At 38.3% G+C, this 17,239-nt stretch overlaps 1 protein-coding gene across 2 annotated transcripts in view; it reads right to left on the bottom strand.

Moving 5' to 3' along the window:
* Nucleotides 1-17,239, bottom strand: part of ddx10.S (DEAD-box helicase 10 S homeolog) — a 143,763-nt gene that overhangs the window by 93,163 nt on the left and 33,361 nt on the right. Inside the window, 5 exon segments of one of the 2 annotated variants that reach the window (NM_001095619.1) lie at nt 591-732; nt 5,273-5,627; nt 14,474-14,562; nt 15,840-15,927; nt 16,359-16,460. In NM_001095619.1, coding sequence (NP_001089088.1) covers nt 613-732; nt 5,273-5,627; nt 14,474-14,562; nt 15,840-15,927; nt 16,359-16,460 — 754 coding nt within the window. In that variant the 3' untranslated portion in view covers nt 591-612. 2 annotated transcript variants of the gene reach the window in all.

Below are 17,239 nucleotides of genomic sequence, written 5' to 3'. Positions count from 1 at the left end.
ATTCTGGATAACATACCTGTATATGGCCCTAAAGAAATATCATTTAACAGATCTTTACGTCATTTGGACCTTCATACCTTAAGTCTACTAGAAAATAATGTAAACATTAAATAAACCCAATAGGCTGGTTTTGCTTCCAATAAGGATTAATTATATCTTAGTTGGGATCAAGTACAAGCTACTGTTTTATTATTACTGAGAAAAAGGAAATCATTTTTTAAAATTTGGATTATTTGATTATAATGGAGTCTATGGGAGACGGTCTTTCCGTAATTTTGGGCTTTCTGGATAACGAATATATATATATATATATATATATATATATATATATATATATATATATATATATACACACACATATATATATATATACACACATATATATATATATATACACACACCCCCATAATAAAGATGGCACTAATAATATATTTGCATAGTGCAGTTTCTTCCTGGTTAGATAGTTGTTAATAAACCTTTAGCTGTGCCTCATCACGAATATAGATCAGATCCCTCTGCACCATTTCATAAACAACATGTTATGAAGCTGGAAATAGTCCAGGAAAGCAAGCAATAAAATGAATCAGGGGTGGCATATTAAGGAATTATGATTTATTTATAAAGTGCCAACACACTGTGCAAATACATGGCAATGTGTATAGGAACTGGGCTGGCGTACATTAGAGATATTAAAATGCAAGGAAGGTCAGAGCAAGGTTGTGTGCCAGACAGCTATAAGGGAAGAAAGATCAAATTTATTCAAAATGATATGAATGTCTCACTGTTAAATATTTAACTGCATAACCATTTTATGTAGACAGCTACGGATGAATGCATGCTTTATTTCATGCACCTTCTCTATATACGAGTAGAGGTCTTTATACAGTGCTACGAAATATGTTGGCGCTATATAAATACATGTTAATAATAATAATAATAATAATAATAATAATACAGGTATGGGGACTATTATCCAGAATGCTTGGGATCTGTGATTTTCTGGATAAGACATCTTTCTATAATTTGGATCACCATACTTTAAGTCTAATAACATTTTAACTTAAACATTAAATAAGCCCAGTAAGATTGTTTTGCCTCCTATAAGGATTAATTATATTTTATTATAATCTACAGTCTGGCCATTTCCCTATGGCGCCGTCTATAACAGGGGTCCCTGGCAGTCGAATTTGGCGCCGACGCGTTCAAATTGAACGCCGGCGCACCCGAATTGGGCACCGGCGACCAGAATTGGACGCCGACCCCCCTCCCGACATTTCACACAAAATGTAGATTATAATGCATAATATACCCCCTACTGAAATTTATAAAGATATTAGAAGTCACCTCGGATTTATGTGACCTTGTCACATAACTCCTTGGTGACATAATATCTTTATTACAGTAGGGGGTGCATTATCCACTATATATCTTAGTTGGGGTAGGATAAAGTACAAGGTATTGGTATGGGACTGTTTATCCAGAATGCTCGGGACCTAGGGTTCTCCGGATAATGGATCTTTCTGTAATTTAGATAATACCCCAAGTCTACTATAAAATCATGTAAATATTTAATAAACCCAATAGGCTGGTTTTGCTTCCAAAAAAGGATTAATTACTATATATCTTAGTTGGTATCAAGTATTTTTCACAGGGAAAAGGAAAATCTATTTTATGAATTTGAATTATTTGATTATAATGGAGTCTATGGGAGACCGTCTTTCCATAATTCGGGGCTTTCTGGATAACAGGTTTCCGGATAATGGATTCCATACCTGTACTGTTTTAATAGAACAGAGAAAAAGGAAATCGTTTTTAAAAATTAGAATTGCTCTATTAAAATGGACTATATGTGAGATGGCCTTTCCATATTTTATATAGTGAACTTTTGCACAAGGCTAAAGTTTCAGCTTGTCAATAGCAGCAATGATCCAGGACTTCAAACTTGTCACAGGGGGTCACCATCTTGGAAAGTGTCTGTGACACTCACATGCTCAGTGGGCTCTGATTGGCTGTTGAGAAGCTAAGCTTAGGGCTCGTCACTAATTATCCAGCAGAAAATGAGCTTCCCCTGTAATATAAGCTGATGCTACAGGTTTGCTGATTATTAAATTCTGATGCTAATTGCACTGGTTTCTGTGCTGCCATGTAGTAATTATCTGTATTAATTACTAATCAGCCTTATATTGTGACATTTCTATTCTATGTGTACTGTATATTGTGAGTGGGTCCCTAAGCTCAGTAAGTGACAACAGCACAGAGCATGTGCAGTGAATCAGCAGAAAAGAAGATGGGGAGCTACTGGGGCATCTTTGGAGACACAGATCTTTACTGCTAAAGGGCTGTGGTTGCCTTGGGCTGGTGCAGAAGCACAAAACATAATGTACAACATGTCTAGCTACTTCTTTAGCTAAGCTTTGGTTCTGCTTTAAAGGCGAACCATCCCTGTAATAAACACTTTGCAAGAACAACCCCCATGTTTGCTTACACCCTGTACAAAGAAACAACATACAATAAGGAGTATTTTCCTGAAACCAAGAACAAAGCAGCAGGGAAATAGTAGCATGCATTAGCCTTTTAATATATTTTTGGAAGAATATTAAACTTTTGCTTTGCCAAAAAAAAAATCCTGCAATTAAGGGAAGTGCTACTATTGCACACTAAGCATGGAAATGGCATGCTCCTCTAACTAAGGTCCTATAATTATATGTAAAGATTACACCTTGTCACTGCAATGCAATAAAGAATTTTTATTACCCGACAAAGAACTATGAATTAATTTCCAAGAAGGCAAAGGCAGGGTATGGAGACTGGTGGGGGGGGGGTAAGCCTCTAAGCTACTTGTAATGCAAGAACGGGAGGACTGTAACTTTGCCAAAAAGGCCCTTAATAAAATATGTGACCCTTTTAAATAGCTGGGATCTGAATTGAAATGTCACAAAATATAAAACCTTCATCAGAGAGAGAGAGAAATCGAGAGAGAGAGGCAAAAGAGTTGGACACTTAAAGAAAAATGAATTCCATCTCACAGGGGATTGAGTACTAGAATAAAAGCTTCACAAATGGCTCCCAGAGAGGTTCCGCTGGTTCCTGGCACACAGCCCAACAAGCAAAAGGTCTCATTTAAAACAGTATCCACGGTTCAAATGATTCCACTATGGTGAGGTGCATTCGTAATGAATTGTATTAAGATTGCAAGCATGGAAAGGCAATAAGGACTTCTCAGAGGAGCTTTCTTCACCCAAGGAAACGAAAGCTGCTCCACAGTCAGAAGAGATTTTACAAAACACAATGTTCTTTTTAATGAGTGAATTTAGTATAATGTAATAGATATAAACTCTGTTTCATGAAGGGTATGGTCTGATGGCATTGGGACTTATGTTGGGGTAAAAGTTTCTTATAAATTTAAAGGAGAAAAAAGGTTTTCTTCACTATTCCTCTCTCAGCATATGTTTCTCTTAATGCAGCAGTTGGGTGTCAGATATTACAAGTTAGATCTAATATATCTTATAGGGGGGCTCATTTTGCCTAGAAGATGTATTAGAGCTCACTCTATTAAACTCACCAGACATCATGTCTCTCTATATGCAGGATTTGTGCAAAAGGCAGTTATTTTGATAGATTTTGTTTGTACTGGAATCAGTTATACGAGTGAGCTCTAATACATCTGCTAGGAAAGGAAGCCCCCCTTTAAGATATATTGGATCTAACTGTCAATGAATATCTGACACCCAACTGCTGCATGAAGACAGAATGAAGAGAAACAGATGCTGAGAGAGGGAACATAAACTTGATTATTTCAGAAATCATACAGAATATTTAATTGATTGTATTTAGAAAGTTTCTTATTTCAGTATGCTGAAGCTTATATGAAATTTTTATTTTCGCCATAGTTCCCCTTTAAGCCACACCACAGAAGCAGGGTAGACTTTTTATGTAAAAGAATTCCATCCCATCCACTTTATACAACTGTATATAATGTCCTTGTAAAGTTTACGGTTACACTATTGGTATGCTTTACATTCATTCAGACAATGAGTCACCGAAAGCATCCGACAGAATGACGGAAAGCGCCAAAGCCAAATACCGCCAGCAGGAGCGATCAATATCATTTATGTATGCAGCGCAGAGCTAATATTTCCATAAAACCCCTGGGGATACAGCCATTTCTCTGTATCTAGGGATGGTGGGTGAAGACATGCAGATGTATATCATGTCGCCCTTGTCTCGGTTCATTTCTCATAGATCCCAGAGGCATATACCTGCTGTTTTGGTCCCTGCCTATAAAGAACAGCCAGGGTGAGACAGCTGCTCTCATCCCCATGTGAATCATAAGCGCAACCAACCGATCGCAACTCTGCCAGGAGATGTCTGTGAGACGTCATTAACTTGAAACGACCTACAAGCACGCAATGATAGCCATTCTTAAAACTCCGGAGAAGCGACAGAAAAAGTTTTGCACGGAAAACAACCATGCTAACAAAAATCTCTACTGGAACTGGGGTGAATAATTCTGCTTAGAATAAAGGGGACCGCAGTAATAGATGGGGAATTCTACACTGGAAAGGTCAACTTGAAACTTTCTTGCTAGAAAAGGTTGCCCAATCTTTTCACTATAAGAAATATGTATGGCGTAACGTCCAAACGGAGGTCCATGGAATTACCATGTGGGATGTCAATACAGTTGAGAACATAATTCTGTGTATGAAAATTCCCCCCATGAGCCCCCTGACTTGGATGGATTCTGTTCTCAAGCTAGCCTTGATCACTAGTACCGTGGCCTTGAGGCAGAATCACTTTTTTGGCTCTAAGAGCAGCTATTTGTTTTTATTTGTGTGAAAAGATATCTCTAGGCTCTCCCACCGGTAACCCTTTACTCCAGTGCAATCTTGTGTCATACGTTCCCAAATAACCTCAACTTTTCATCGGTAACTGAATTTCCACAACACAGTCTCAGGAAGCAAGACTTAATTTTTCTGAGCAATTATGTGACAGCATTAGCAACCACCAATAGCCAAATATCTTAGCTCCAAAAATGTATTTGGGGCACAATAGAATTCTTCTGGCAAATCAGAGCATTACATTCCAACAACACTTTTTAAGCACTCTACAGAGGGCCGTCAGCCTTCCAACCTGTATATGCCAGCTAAACACTAAACCTACTGGGGCTTTCCCAGTCAACTGCTATAGGAAGAAGCAGTCAAATGGAAGCTGTTCTTGTAGCAGGCAACTCACAAGCATTATTCCTGCCAAGAATGAAAGAAATTGTGCTTACCAGTGTGAAGCTGCCATCCTCGATGCCAAAAACATCTCTCCGTTTCACTGTGAGGATGTCAACATCTCGACAGTCATCGTCGTCCTCATCCTCATTCATAAACTGCAAACTGGTTTGCTTTAGGCTGTCTGAGAGCTCTTGCTCATCATCCTCTTCTGGATCACTCTCTTCTGCTGAAGAATTTACTTTGTCAGTATCATCTCTGCTTTGGTCATCCTCTTCCTTACCACCAAGCTTTGACTTGAACGCTTCTATTTCTTGATCACTTGTAGTGCCAGGGTCTTCTTTGCTTGCAGATGTTGCCTGAGCTTTGAGGAGGAACCTAACCCGTGGAGCAACTGCAAGGCCTAAGGACCTAAAAAACAAACAGGCTACTATTTTATATTTGTAATGACCAGTGTCACAATAGCAGATCTATTTGTATACAGGGATGGGATGTGTTATCCAAAAAGCTCTGAATTACGGGAACGCCACCTTCTATCTATATATCTATATATATCTATCTAGCTATATATCTATCTATAATAGACAAAAGCCATGAATATCTTGTAAATTATATCCTTATAAACAGTGAGTTCTGATGTCATTTCTGTCACATGACTCACTGAAACGTGTGTATTATAATAAATAAAATACCCCCAGTTGCAAAATATGAGGATTTTAGAAGTTACCTCGGAGTTCCATGACCTGTATAAAAACACTCGGCCTTCAGCCTCGTGTTTTTATATGGTCATGAAATTCCTCGGTAACTTATAATATCCTTATATTTTACAAGAGGGGGTACTTTATTCACAATATCTATCTATCTATCTATCTATATTTTTTTTTTTTTTTTTTTAAATAATAAAACAGTACCCTGTACTTGACCCCAACTAAGATATAATTAATTCTTATTGGAGGCAAAACAATCCTATTGGGTTTATTTAGTAGACACCATATGGATGTCCAAAATACGGAAATGTCTCTCATCTGAAAACCCCATGTCCTGAGCATTGTGGATAATAGATCCTATACCTGTATTAGAGTTAGTCAAGTCCATCAGGTGCCTATAAATCAATTATTTTACGGATTAAAAAGTCAAAACCATAAAAAGGTTCCCTCCCGTATTTCAGGGTCTCTACATAGAGACATTTAAAGGAGAATGAAACCTTTAGTAATAATTGAGCCCCCTCCAGAGCCTTCCTGAACTGCTTAGGACATCCTAAACCCATCCTTATCCTCTATCCTGTTCAGGGAAGCAAAGTAGTGGATAGGGGTTGGTGGGCGCCATCTTGCACCACTGAAGGTCCCCTTATCAGTGATTGGTGACACTGTTTAAGCCAGGTCCACAATGGCTTCAGCTGTTCATACGCCTAGAAGAAGATATGAATCGACACAAGATGGAGCCAGCCAATCCCACTATGCTATGCTTTTGTTAAAACAAGGCATGGGAAACTTCTGGGTTTAGGGGGTCCTTAAGTGGTATCATTCAAGAAGGTGTGGGCGCTGCATGGGGCTCGGTTTTACCAAGGGTTTTTCTCCTTTAAAACTGTATTTAATGTTACCACTTGCTGTTATATGAGTCACATATATTTCATTATTATTAAACCTTATTATTCCAAATCAGAACACCAGTCTATAACTGTGCGAAAAAAACATTTCCTACCAACATTTAAAAAAAAAAAAAAAAAAAAAAAGAATTCAACCCTTAGTAAAGATTATAAATAAGATTGTCAGAGTCTAATTACTGCTCCGGTAATGATATTCTTTATTCTATACTCTGGCAAACAAGTCGCTAATTGACAGCACATTCTGTACTGTTTGCCAACCGTAGGAGCCGGGTACAAGGTACAATTAACGTATAGATCAAGGAAGATTTAATATAATGTCAGAATCCCAGGGTCTCCCGCTGGCTGCTGGCACCCAGGATGAGCAAATGTAATTAAAAAAAAAAAGTAGAATCAAAGACAAATAATAAAAAGAATCGCTTGGGACCACCACAGACCAAGCTGGAAAGAAACGAACTTAGAGAAATGCTTATTCAGTAATGATTTCTGATGGTAATTATTTGTTTTCTTCAAGTATCACAATATAGAGAAGTTTAAATAAGGGCTGCTTTGAGAAGCGCCAAACAACAAACTATTAACCACTGCTTGTCAGGAATTCATTATTTAGAATGAATTCTAATACAGTTGTTCCTTTATGCTGGGGGTGGTCTGGGGCTGCAGCAGGTGAGTTAAAGTGATAACCAATATTTAAAGGGGACCTCTCACACAGAAAGCACCGAATTACGGAATGCCTGTCTCCCATAGACTCAATTTTATCCAAATAATACAAAATTTTAAAAATGATTTGCTTTTCCTCTGTAATAATAAAACAGTATCTTATACTTGAGCCCAACTAAGATATAATTAATCCTTATTGGAAGCAAAACCAGCCTATTGGGTTTATTTAATGTTTACATGATTCTAGTAGACTTTTTCTAGTAGTCTTTCTACTTTTTACTACTCATCTTTCTATTCAGGCCTCTCCTAATCATATTCCAGTATCATACATGACTAAATGCATGGTTGCTAGGAAAATTTGGACCACAGCAACCAGATTGCAGATATTGCAATCTGGGGAGCTGCTGAATAAAAAGCTAAATAACTCGAAATAAAAACAAAAATAATAAAAAATGAAAACCAATTGCAAATTGTCTCAGAATATCACTCTCTACATCATACTAACAGTTAACTCAAAGGTGAACAACTCCTTTAAAGGCAGAGAGACACTGAAAATCGATGACGGGAAGGCACTCGGAGCGCTTCTTTTTCCGAAGTCAGCCTCACGAGGAAACCTCAGGCGACTTTGGAAAATGAAGTGCTCAGAGTGCCTTGCCAGCAGCGATTTTCATTCTAGCCAGAGGAAGGCAGTTGGGGGAGATTAGTCGGCCAGAAGAAGAGGAGATTTATAGCTGGGCGTCAAATCTCCCCGAATCTGCCCTAATAGATGGTATTTTTGCTTTCTGTAGCCTTTATTATAGCTTCTCCTGCTACCTCCTATTGCACCTTTCTGTATACACTGAATATGACTGCATACAAAGATAAAAACAGATTACATGTGAGTGGCTTGCTGGATAATAACAGAAAAATGCTTTAAATTTAGAATCTCATGTGACGAAACGCTTCCCTGCTGGTGGAGTGACAGTTCATAAATGGAGAATACATTACAACAAATGGAAAAGATGCATTTTCTTTCCCTAGCCAGATGGCAGTTGCTCATGGGCTGCTTCTTGGTGACATTTAGGCCGGAGAGCAGCCCTTGTGAGCCAGGCTGTCGGCACATAATTTAATCTCTTCCTAGCTGTGCTTATGAAGCCAATCAAACCCCTTTACTAGGCGAGACAGCAGGATACACTCACAGATCATTTCCTTTAAGGTTTTAACTACCAATGACAACGATAATGGTATTGAGCTGCACGAAAACGTCTTGCTTACGTAAGGGATATTCTGTTTGCTATACGTCCCACGGCATTTATTTAAAGGAGAACTTAAGCCTAACTAAAGAAGTAGCTACAAATGTTGTTCATTATGAGGCACATTTATAAAAGGTCAATTTTGAATTCATGCGAGTATTTAAAAACTCCCCTAAACTCCCATAAATTCGAGGTTCAAACCAATCAAAATTTATTAATAAAATCTATTTTTTATTTTCTTTTAAATCTGCCCGAAAACTTGAATCGAATTTGAATCAAATTTGATTAGAATTTTAAAAAAACTCGAGTATTTTTCAATTATTTGAAATCTCGAATTCATGGTTTTTTAAAAAAAAAAAAAAAAAAAAAAAAAAACTTGAATAGATTTTGAAGAACTCCCTAGTCAAATTTGACAGTTTTGACTGTAAAAAAAAAATTTCAAATTCGAATTTCAAATTTTCAATTCGACCATTTATAAATCTGCCACTATGTGTTGGGCTTTTGTACCAAGCCAAGACAACCACAGACCTTTAGCTGTAAAGATTCAACAGGTTATTTATCCAACCTTTTCCAATTATTTAATTTAAAAAAAGTCTAAATTAGAATCCAGGATTTGACCTTATTTATTATTAAAAAAGCAAGCTAGATTTTATCGGATCAGGGGAAAAATTTATAAAAATTGAGGAACAAACCAAATCCTGAGTTTTTTCTAATTTTTTTCCACGATGCGCTTGGTTTTTCCTGGCTTTTTCCCAAAAAGCCAGAATTTTTCAGATTTTTGCCCAAAAAGCACTAAATAATTGGATTTTCGGGGCGAATTCCAGCTCAGACCACAGAAACTTCCAAATAGGCAAATAGAGGGGATGTATGCAGTAAAAATAATGCCATTTTGGTGGGAGAGATGTGCCCAACTTATAGACATTGTAGGAAAATGTAGGCTTTACATGTCCTTTAAGGGATGGATTTAGACTTTGCCTGGAGGGAGTAGGAGTAAGCCTTCCATACAAATAGTTGCAGATTAAGATGTACTGACTCTGTAAAACACAAAACCCCTGGGAACAGGCAAGTGCTACAAAAATGCAGGAGATGTACTTGTTGTCAGACTTAGAACAGTGCTATGATCTTATTTTACAGGTATGGGACCCGTTATCCACAATGCATGGGACCTGGTGTTGTCTGGATAAGGGATCTTTCCATAATTTGAATCTCCATTACTTAAAGGGTTGCTTCACAATTCAATTAACATTTAGTATGTTCTAGAATGGCTAATTCTAAGCAGCTTTTACATTGGCCTTCATGGGTTATTTTTTATAGTTTGTTTTTTTTTTAAAAAAAATTCTGCTCTGAAAGGCTACAAATGTATTGTTATTTCTTCTTTTTTTTACCGATCCTTCTATTCAGGCCTCTCCTTTGCATATTCCAGTCTCATATTCAAATCGAACAACCAGATTTCTGAAATTGCAAACTGCTGAGTAAAAAAAAGCTAAATACCGCAAACACGACAAATAACAAAAAATAAAACCCAATTGCAAATTGTCTCAGAATATCACTCTCTACATCATACTAAAAGTTAATGCAAAGTTGAACAACCCCTTTAAGCCTACTGAAAAATTATTTAAGAAATCAAAAAAAAAAAAAAAAAAAAAAAAAGATTGCTTTGTCTTGAATAACGATTAATTATATCTTCGTTGGGATCATGTACAAGCTACTGTTTCATTACTACAGAGAAAAAGGAAAGAATGATTAAAATATTTGAATTATATGATTAGAATAGAGTCAGTGGGAGCTTTTTGGATAATAGGTTTCTAGATAATTAATTCTACCTATACCTGTAGTTAGAATAGTTCTATAGTGAGAACAGTAGTGAGAAGAGTGCTTTAGCCCCATTAGTCAGGAGAATAGCTCTATGGTGCCCCAGTAGTTAGAATAGTCGCATAACAGAAGCATTTGCTATAAGGTTATAAGATCAATCCTTAATTCATTTACTCAGTAGCAGAAAAGTCTATTGATATTGCAAACATTAACCTTTCCCACTCTACATTCGTTATTTTTGTTTTATTGAAAGCTGAAGGGAAATAGATATATATTATACACTTAGAAATGAATGACCGTGCCAGAGCTTTTAATAAGTGATGCAGTGACCTCTGCATTTAGTTCTGTATCAGAGTCTCTCCTCTCCCTGATCATAAAATCTGTAAAACCTTATGGTGTTGTAGCACGGTAATAAATATACACCCTGCCCTTCCCTATATAACAATGTATAGATATGGGGCCTATTATGTAGAATGCTCAGGGCTTTCCGGATAGCGGATCTTTCCATAATTTGGATCTTCACACCTCAAGTCTACTAGTAAATCATGAAAACATTAAATTAACCCAATAGGCTGATGTTTTTTCCAATAAGGATTAATAATATCTTAGTTGGGATCCAGTACAAGCTACTGTTTTATTATTACAGAGAAAAAGGAAATGATTTTTAAAAAATTGAAATATTTGATTATAATGGAGACTATGGGAGACGGCCTTTCCGTAATTTGGAACTTTCTGGATAACGGGTTTCCGGATGACTTATCCCATAACTACAGCTGCAGTGAGGGGCAATACTAGGAAGGACAGCCATACGCTCACATCATTCTGCCCAACTGCCCCTATATAAAACCAACCCTAAACAAGTCGGGGTTCAGGATGGATTAGTGTTTGGGTATGACCACATCTTATTAAGGAAGGAAACAAGTCTGTTAGAGATACATCTTTATTATAGAAGACCCCAAATAGTGGGAATAATCATATTGGGGGGAGGGTTAAGCCTAAAAATCAGTCGAGGTAATGGGGTAAAATGCTTATTCCAAGATCCATAACCGGGTACCCGCGGGGCTACCCGCAAAAACCTGCGGTACCCTGTTGGTTGCGGGTAGAAATTCTGGGTGTGGATATAGATGCGGGTCGGCGGTTATGTGGGTTTGGAGGTCGCAGGTCGGGCCGTGGGTCTTCTCAATAGAGATTTGTAATCCTTTTTTCTGATCACGCCTACTTCCGATGAGGTCACTTCCGGTTTACAACGACAGCACTTCCTGATTCTTGATGGTCAGCGGGTCACGGGTAAGAATGCAGGTTGCAGACACGGGTCGCAAAAAAAGGACCAGCACAGGACTCTACCATAACCTTCTAATACAGGTATTAGATCTATTATCAAGAAACCCCTTATCCAGAAAGATCATAAATATGGGAAGGTTATGTCCCATAGACCATTTAAATCAAACGTTTAAAAAATGTTTAAATTATTTTTTTTCTCTGTAAAAAAGTAGCTCAGATATACAGGTAATTAATCCTTATTGGAGGCAAAACAATCCTTTTGTATAAAAGATTTTTTTTTTACCAAAATACCAAATTAAGGAAAGACTCCTTATCCCAAGCATTCTGAATAATAGATCCAAATATCTGTATCACAAACCCTGGGGTGTCCTGAACAACATGATCTAAAAATAACTATCCATCAGGGTATCCCGCATATCTACTTCTCTTTTTCATGCCCTTGAAAGTTTGCATTTACAATTCTATCCAGGTAATAAAGCTACCTGCTTCACCCATATTTCTTCCTTAATAGTCTGTGCTTAGACACCAATAAAAGTTAGGAATGAATGAGGAATATTAAAAGGAAACTTTGGGATGATGGTATCCCTTTAAAAAGTTTGTTGGTGGGATTTTTCCACTCTGATACTAATAATGATGGATAATAACAATGTACAAATATGCCTGAGACTCTATGGGGCAAATTCATTAACCTCCGAAAATTCCCCAGTGACGGCTTCGCTCAAAGCGCAACACTTAGTCAGGCGTAGTTTTGCCAGAACAACGCTAATTCACTAAAATCCGAATTTGCGTCCAGGGCGCCGAACGCTGGCGTAGTAGCACTAGCGTTACTGCGGCAAGTGAAGTGAAGTTGCGCTAACGTTGCCTAATTTGCATACGGCGGGAAGTTAAAGTTGAATGGACGTATATGTTGCAGCAAATACATTACATTACACAAGCCCAGGGAAGTTTAATAAAATAAAATAAAGTTGTTATATTGCCCTACACATGAGCCCAGTGTATAGTTTATGTGCCATATGTTAGGAAATGTTAGAATATGTTAGGGAAGCCGGTTACCCCAGAAAAAAATTTACGCTCTTTTGCAGCCTATCACCCTGAAAAATGAAGTCTCCAGCGTTTTTTGGGACTTAGAAAAATGTTGAACTATTTTTTGAGGAACTCCTTTCTACTCTATTGCACTTTGCCTGGTCTGAGGTGGTGAAGGCAAGTCTGGCGCAAGAGGTAACGTTCAGTAAAATCCGTAGTTATGTCCATTCGCCAGAGTGCAACTTTGCCAGGCTTAAGGGAGCGAAGTACCGCTAGAGTCTATCTCCTTCGCTAGCGAAGTTACGCCAGCGACCATTAGTAAATCGGCGAAGTAACAAAATTACGTCACGCTGGCTAATTTTCGCTAATGTTAGTCACTTCACCCTTTATGCCCTATATGTCTACATGTATGGAATCTGTTATTCAAATACTAGTTTTGCAGAAAGCTCCAAATTACGGAATGGAAGTCTATTGGACTCAATTTTATCCAAATAATCCAAATTTTTAAAAATGATTTCCTTTTTCTCTGTAATAATAAAACGGTAGCTTGTACTTGATCTCAACTAAGATATAATTAATCCTCATTGGAGGCAAACCCAGCCTATTGGGTTTATTTAATGTTTACATGATTTTCTAGTGGATTTAAGGTATGAAGACCCAAATTATACAAAGATCAGTTATCTGGAAAACGCTAAGTCCCAAGCATTCTACATAACTGGTCCCATACCTATACTGGGAAAGGAGCGGTGTATGAAATATGCGTTCTCTGGTGATTTTTAAGCATTAAACGAATATAAACAAAACTTCAGTACTATTCTGAAGTTCTACCCACCAGCGAGAGGGAGAGGTTTGGGGTTGCAGAATTTTCATTTAAAATGCCTAAATTAAAAAATAAAAAGTTAAGATATTTGATGCTGTAGACCACAAACCACACAGCAACTGCATGAAGGTATTGTGCCTACAGCTACAATCCATTTCTTAAAATGCAGCAGCTCACTTTTCCAGACTGAAAAATGCTCACAATAAGCTATATCACGAAAATGATCTGCTTTACAGTTTCTACTCTTTAGAACTGAGGTGCAAGTGGCAATTTGATGACTGCTACTTGTATCAGTGATCACAAGGTTGGCCATTGGAGCATTTTTAGCAATGCAGGTTGAGCTGTTTACCGTCACCGGGGGGGGGGGTAATATCACTCCAAATTGCAGCAGAGCAGTAAATAGTGATTAACGTTTATCAGAGCACAAGTCAAATGACTGAGGGCACCTGGAAATTTCAAAATTAAATAATATTTTTTAAAAATCTGTTCTTTTGAACAGATTTCAGTTTATAACAGCAAAAGTCACATGACTAGGGGCACCTGGGAAACTGTCAATATGTCTAGCATGTCCGATTTCAAAATTAAATATAAAAATTCAGTTTGCTCTTTTGAAAAACAGATTTTAATACAAGATTCTGTACTGGAACCCAGAACTGCAATGCACTGACCTGCACTTTATATAATTCATAAAGCTTTTTTTTTTTTTTTGCCTATACACTGTCAGGTCACACACACGCGAGTTTCATAGCAAAAAAACAGCAAACCAGCAGACACAAGCAATAGATATTTCTATTAAAAAAAACATAGCATAGAATAGTTTGCCACTTACTGGGCGTACGGCGTGAGGGGCAACTTGAAAACATCGAAAACCTCCTTGTTCTTCATCAAATAGACGGAGCGCAGGTAGGAGACAAAGCACTAAATGCAGAAAAGCACACAAAAAAGTAAATAGATTAGAGTGACGCTGGCGAGAACAAGGTCAATCGCTTAAGACAGCAGCTGACAAATTACATTTTTATTTTAGCAAATGAGTTCTAGCTATTCCATTATGATTGCAGTAAACCAGATGGGTGAATATTCCAGGTGCAATTTAACACTGTCAGCATTAAACAATGAAGCAAAGAGCAAGGGGGGAAAAATGCCTCTCTGAAAGTTAATGAGGAGGCAACATGTGATTCCAGGGCAGAGCATTGCTGGAACTAGATTCTCATCCAGATTGCAAACAGCTTGGTTAAACCGGCCATGCACGAGTTCATATTGTCTGCAGACTCCAGTTTGGTTTGGTTTGATATAAATAGTTTGGATAAACACTGCTGCTAGCTACTACTCATGCCTCCCCAATGCCGTCACTGCATGTGTGCTCTTTGGGTGAGGGCAAGGCGCTCACAGTAGGGTTGCCTAGGGTGCCTGACCTGCTTAGACCAGCTCTGTTGAAACATACGTGTTTATGCAAGTGCTGTACCTTTAAGGGTAGGACTTGACGACGCGATTGGAAACGACATGTCGCAATGTGATTAAACACATGCGACGTGTTGGATGTTATAAAGAAAACGGAAGTGAAGGAGAAATCGCAGGTAACTACATTTACCTGTGATTTCTCCTTCACTTCCGACTGTCGGATAAATGTCGGCTCCAATCGCGTCGTCAAGTCCTACCCTTAAAGGGGAAGGAAACCTAGTCGGCGCAAACCCCCCTCCCGTTTGTTGCCCACCCTCCCTCCTCCCCCCTGGCCTACCCGTCCCGCTGGGCAAATGCCCCCAACTTGTTACTTACCCTTCTGCGCAGGTCCAGTCCAGGGAGTTCACAGACGACATCTTCTTCCACGCGATCTTCTTCCTGATTTGAACGGCGCATGCGCAGTAGGATCATTTCGCCGGTACGATCTACTGCGCATGCGCGTGACTTTTGGCGCATGCGCAGTAGATCCGTACCGGCGAAATGCTCCTACTGCGCATGCGCCAAAACGCCCTTCACAGCAGGAAGAAGATCGCGTGGAAGAAGATGTCGTCGGTGAACTCCCTGGACTGGACCTGCGCAGAAGGGTAAGTAACAAGTTAGGGGCATTTGCCCAGCGGGACGGGTAGGCCAGGGGGGAGGAGGGAGGGTGGGCAACAAACGGGAGGGGGGGTGGGGGGTTTGCGCCGACTAGGTTTCCTTCCCCTTTAATGAACTGGATGCCATACTTATAGACCTACCCTTTGTGCTGTCTCCTTTAAGTCTTGCTCCTGGGCCAAGAAAGCTTCCAAACGGCCCTGCACGTCCAACAGCTTCTCAGGGTTAATTCTGGGAAGAGAACAGAGAGAAATTATATGAATTACAGAAAATCTGGCAGAGTGCTGCAATTCAGATGTTCAACCTAATTTAGTTTTAATTTGTTTTTCAATTAGCGTATAATGCATAATCTGCTTTTAGCATTTCACAGGGTTTTAATTTTAATAAAAAAAAAAACACATTGCTTTTCATTATAATGAGTAACAGTTGTAACAAAGAATCTGTAGTTTCCGTTGCAGTGCAGGGCTGCTTTGATTAATAAAGTGACACACCTATTAAATAAAGTAGCACTAAATTCATTAAAAAATATTAGTCTTGCCGTTAGTCTTTGACGTGAACTGTAAGTTCAATTTTTTGTCCAGCAATTACTTTTTGTCTTTTCTGTTTTCTTCAGGCTGTTTGGGGAGGATCATGGGCTGTGCGGCCGACACAATTATACTTACTTAATTTCATTAATAGGAACTTTCTTTTCCTCTAGTTGCTTGGCCATTCCTTTCACTTCAGAGGGCAATAGAACAAGCAGGGCTTCTCCTCCTTCCTTGTATCTACGAAAGCGAAGTGAGCAAGCATGTTTATAAAATGCAATGAATCATTTAAGGAACAGGAACACCAAAGAAATAAAGTGTTTAAAAATAAATAGCAACACAATGTAGTGCTGCAATGTCGTATGGGTGGAGTTCTTCACCAATTGTAAAGAATCCAGCAAATTAATTGTAGGCGTATGCTATAGACCCCCTAATGTAAGTGAGGAGGAAGAGACAAAGCTCCTAATGCAAATAGAAAAGGCTGCTAGTTTAGGTAAAGTAATGATAATGGGGGATTTTAATTACCCAGATATTGACTGGAGCAACGGTACTGCTAGATCAGTTAATGGGATCAAGTTTATAAACTTATTGCACGACAATTTTTTAGCACAGGTTGTTGAGGAGCCTACCAGAAAAAATGCTATTCTTGATTTAGTGATCTCAAATGACCCAGAACTTATAGCAAATGTGCAAGTCATTGAACCCCTGGGTAATAGTGACCATAATGTTATATCTTTTAATGTCTGGTGCAAAAAACAAAAATATACTGGGGCAACAAAAACCATGAATTTTGGAAAAGCTAATTTTAGTGCCTTGAGGGCTGCCCTACAGAGCATTGATTGGGGCATTAGGTTTTCAGCTAAAAACACAGAACAGAAATGGTTGTCCTTTAAAATGATATTAAATCATTACTGTTCTCAATTTATTCCCTTAAAGTCTAAACGTAGAAGCTCTAAGAATCATCCTGTGTGGCTTAATACAGAGGTAAAGAAGTTAATGGGAAAGAAGAGAAAGGCATT

The sequence above is a fragment of the Xenopus laevis genome, chromosome 2S, assembly GCF_017654675.1.
Source record: "Xenopus laevis strain J_2021 chromosome 2S, Xenopus_laevis_v10.1, whole genome shotgun sequence".
Classification (NCBI taxonomy): Eukaryota; Metazoa; Chordata; class Amphibia; order Anura; family Pipidae; genus Xenopus; species Xenopus laevis.
Note: the sequence above shows the minus strand (reverse complement) of the source record. Positions and strands in the feature narration are given on the sequence as shown.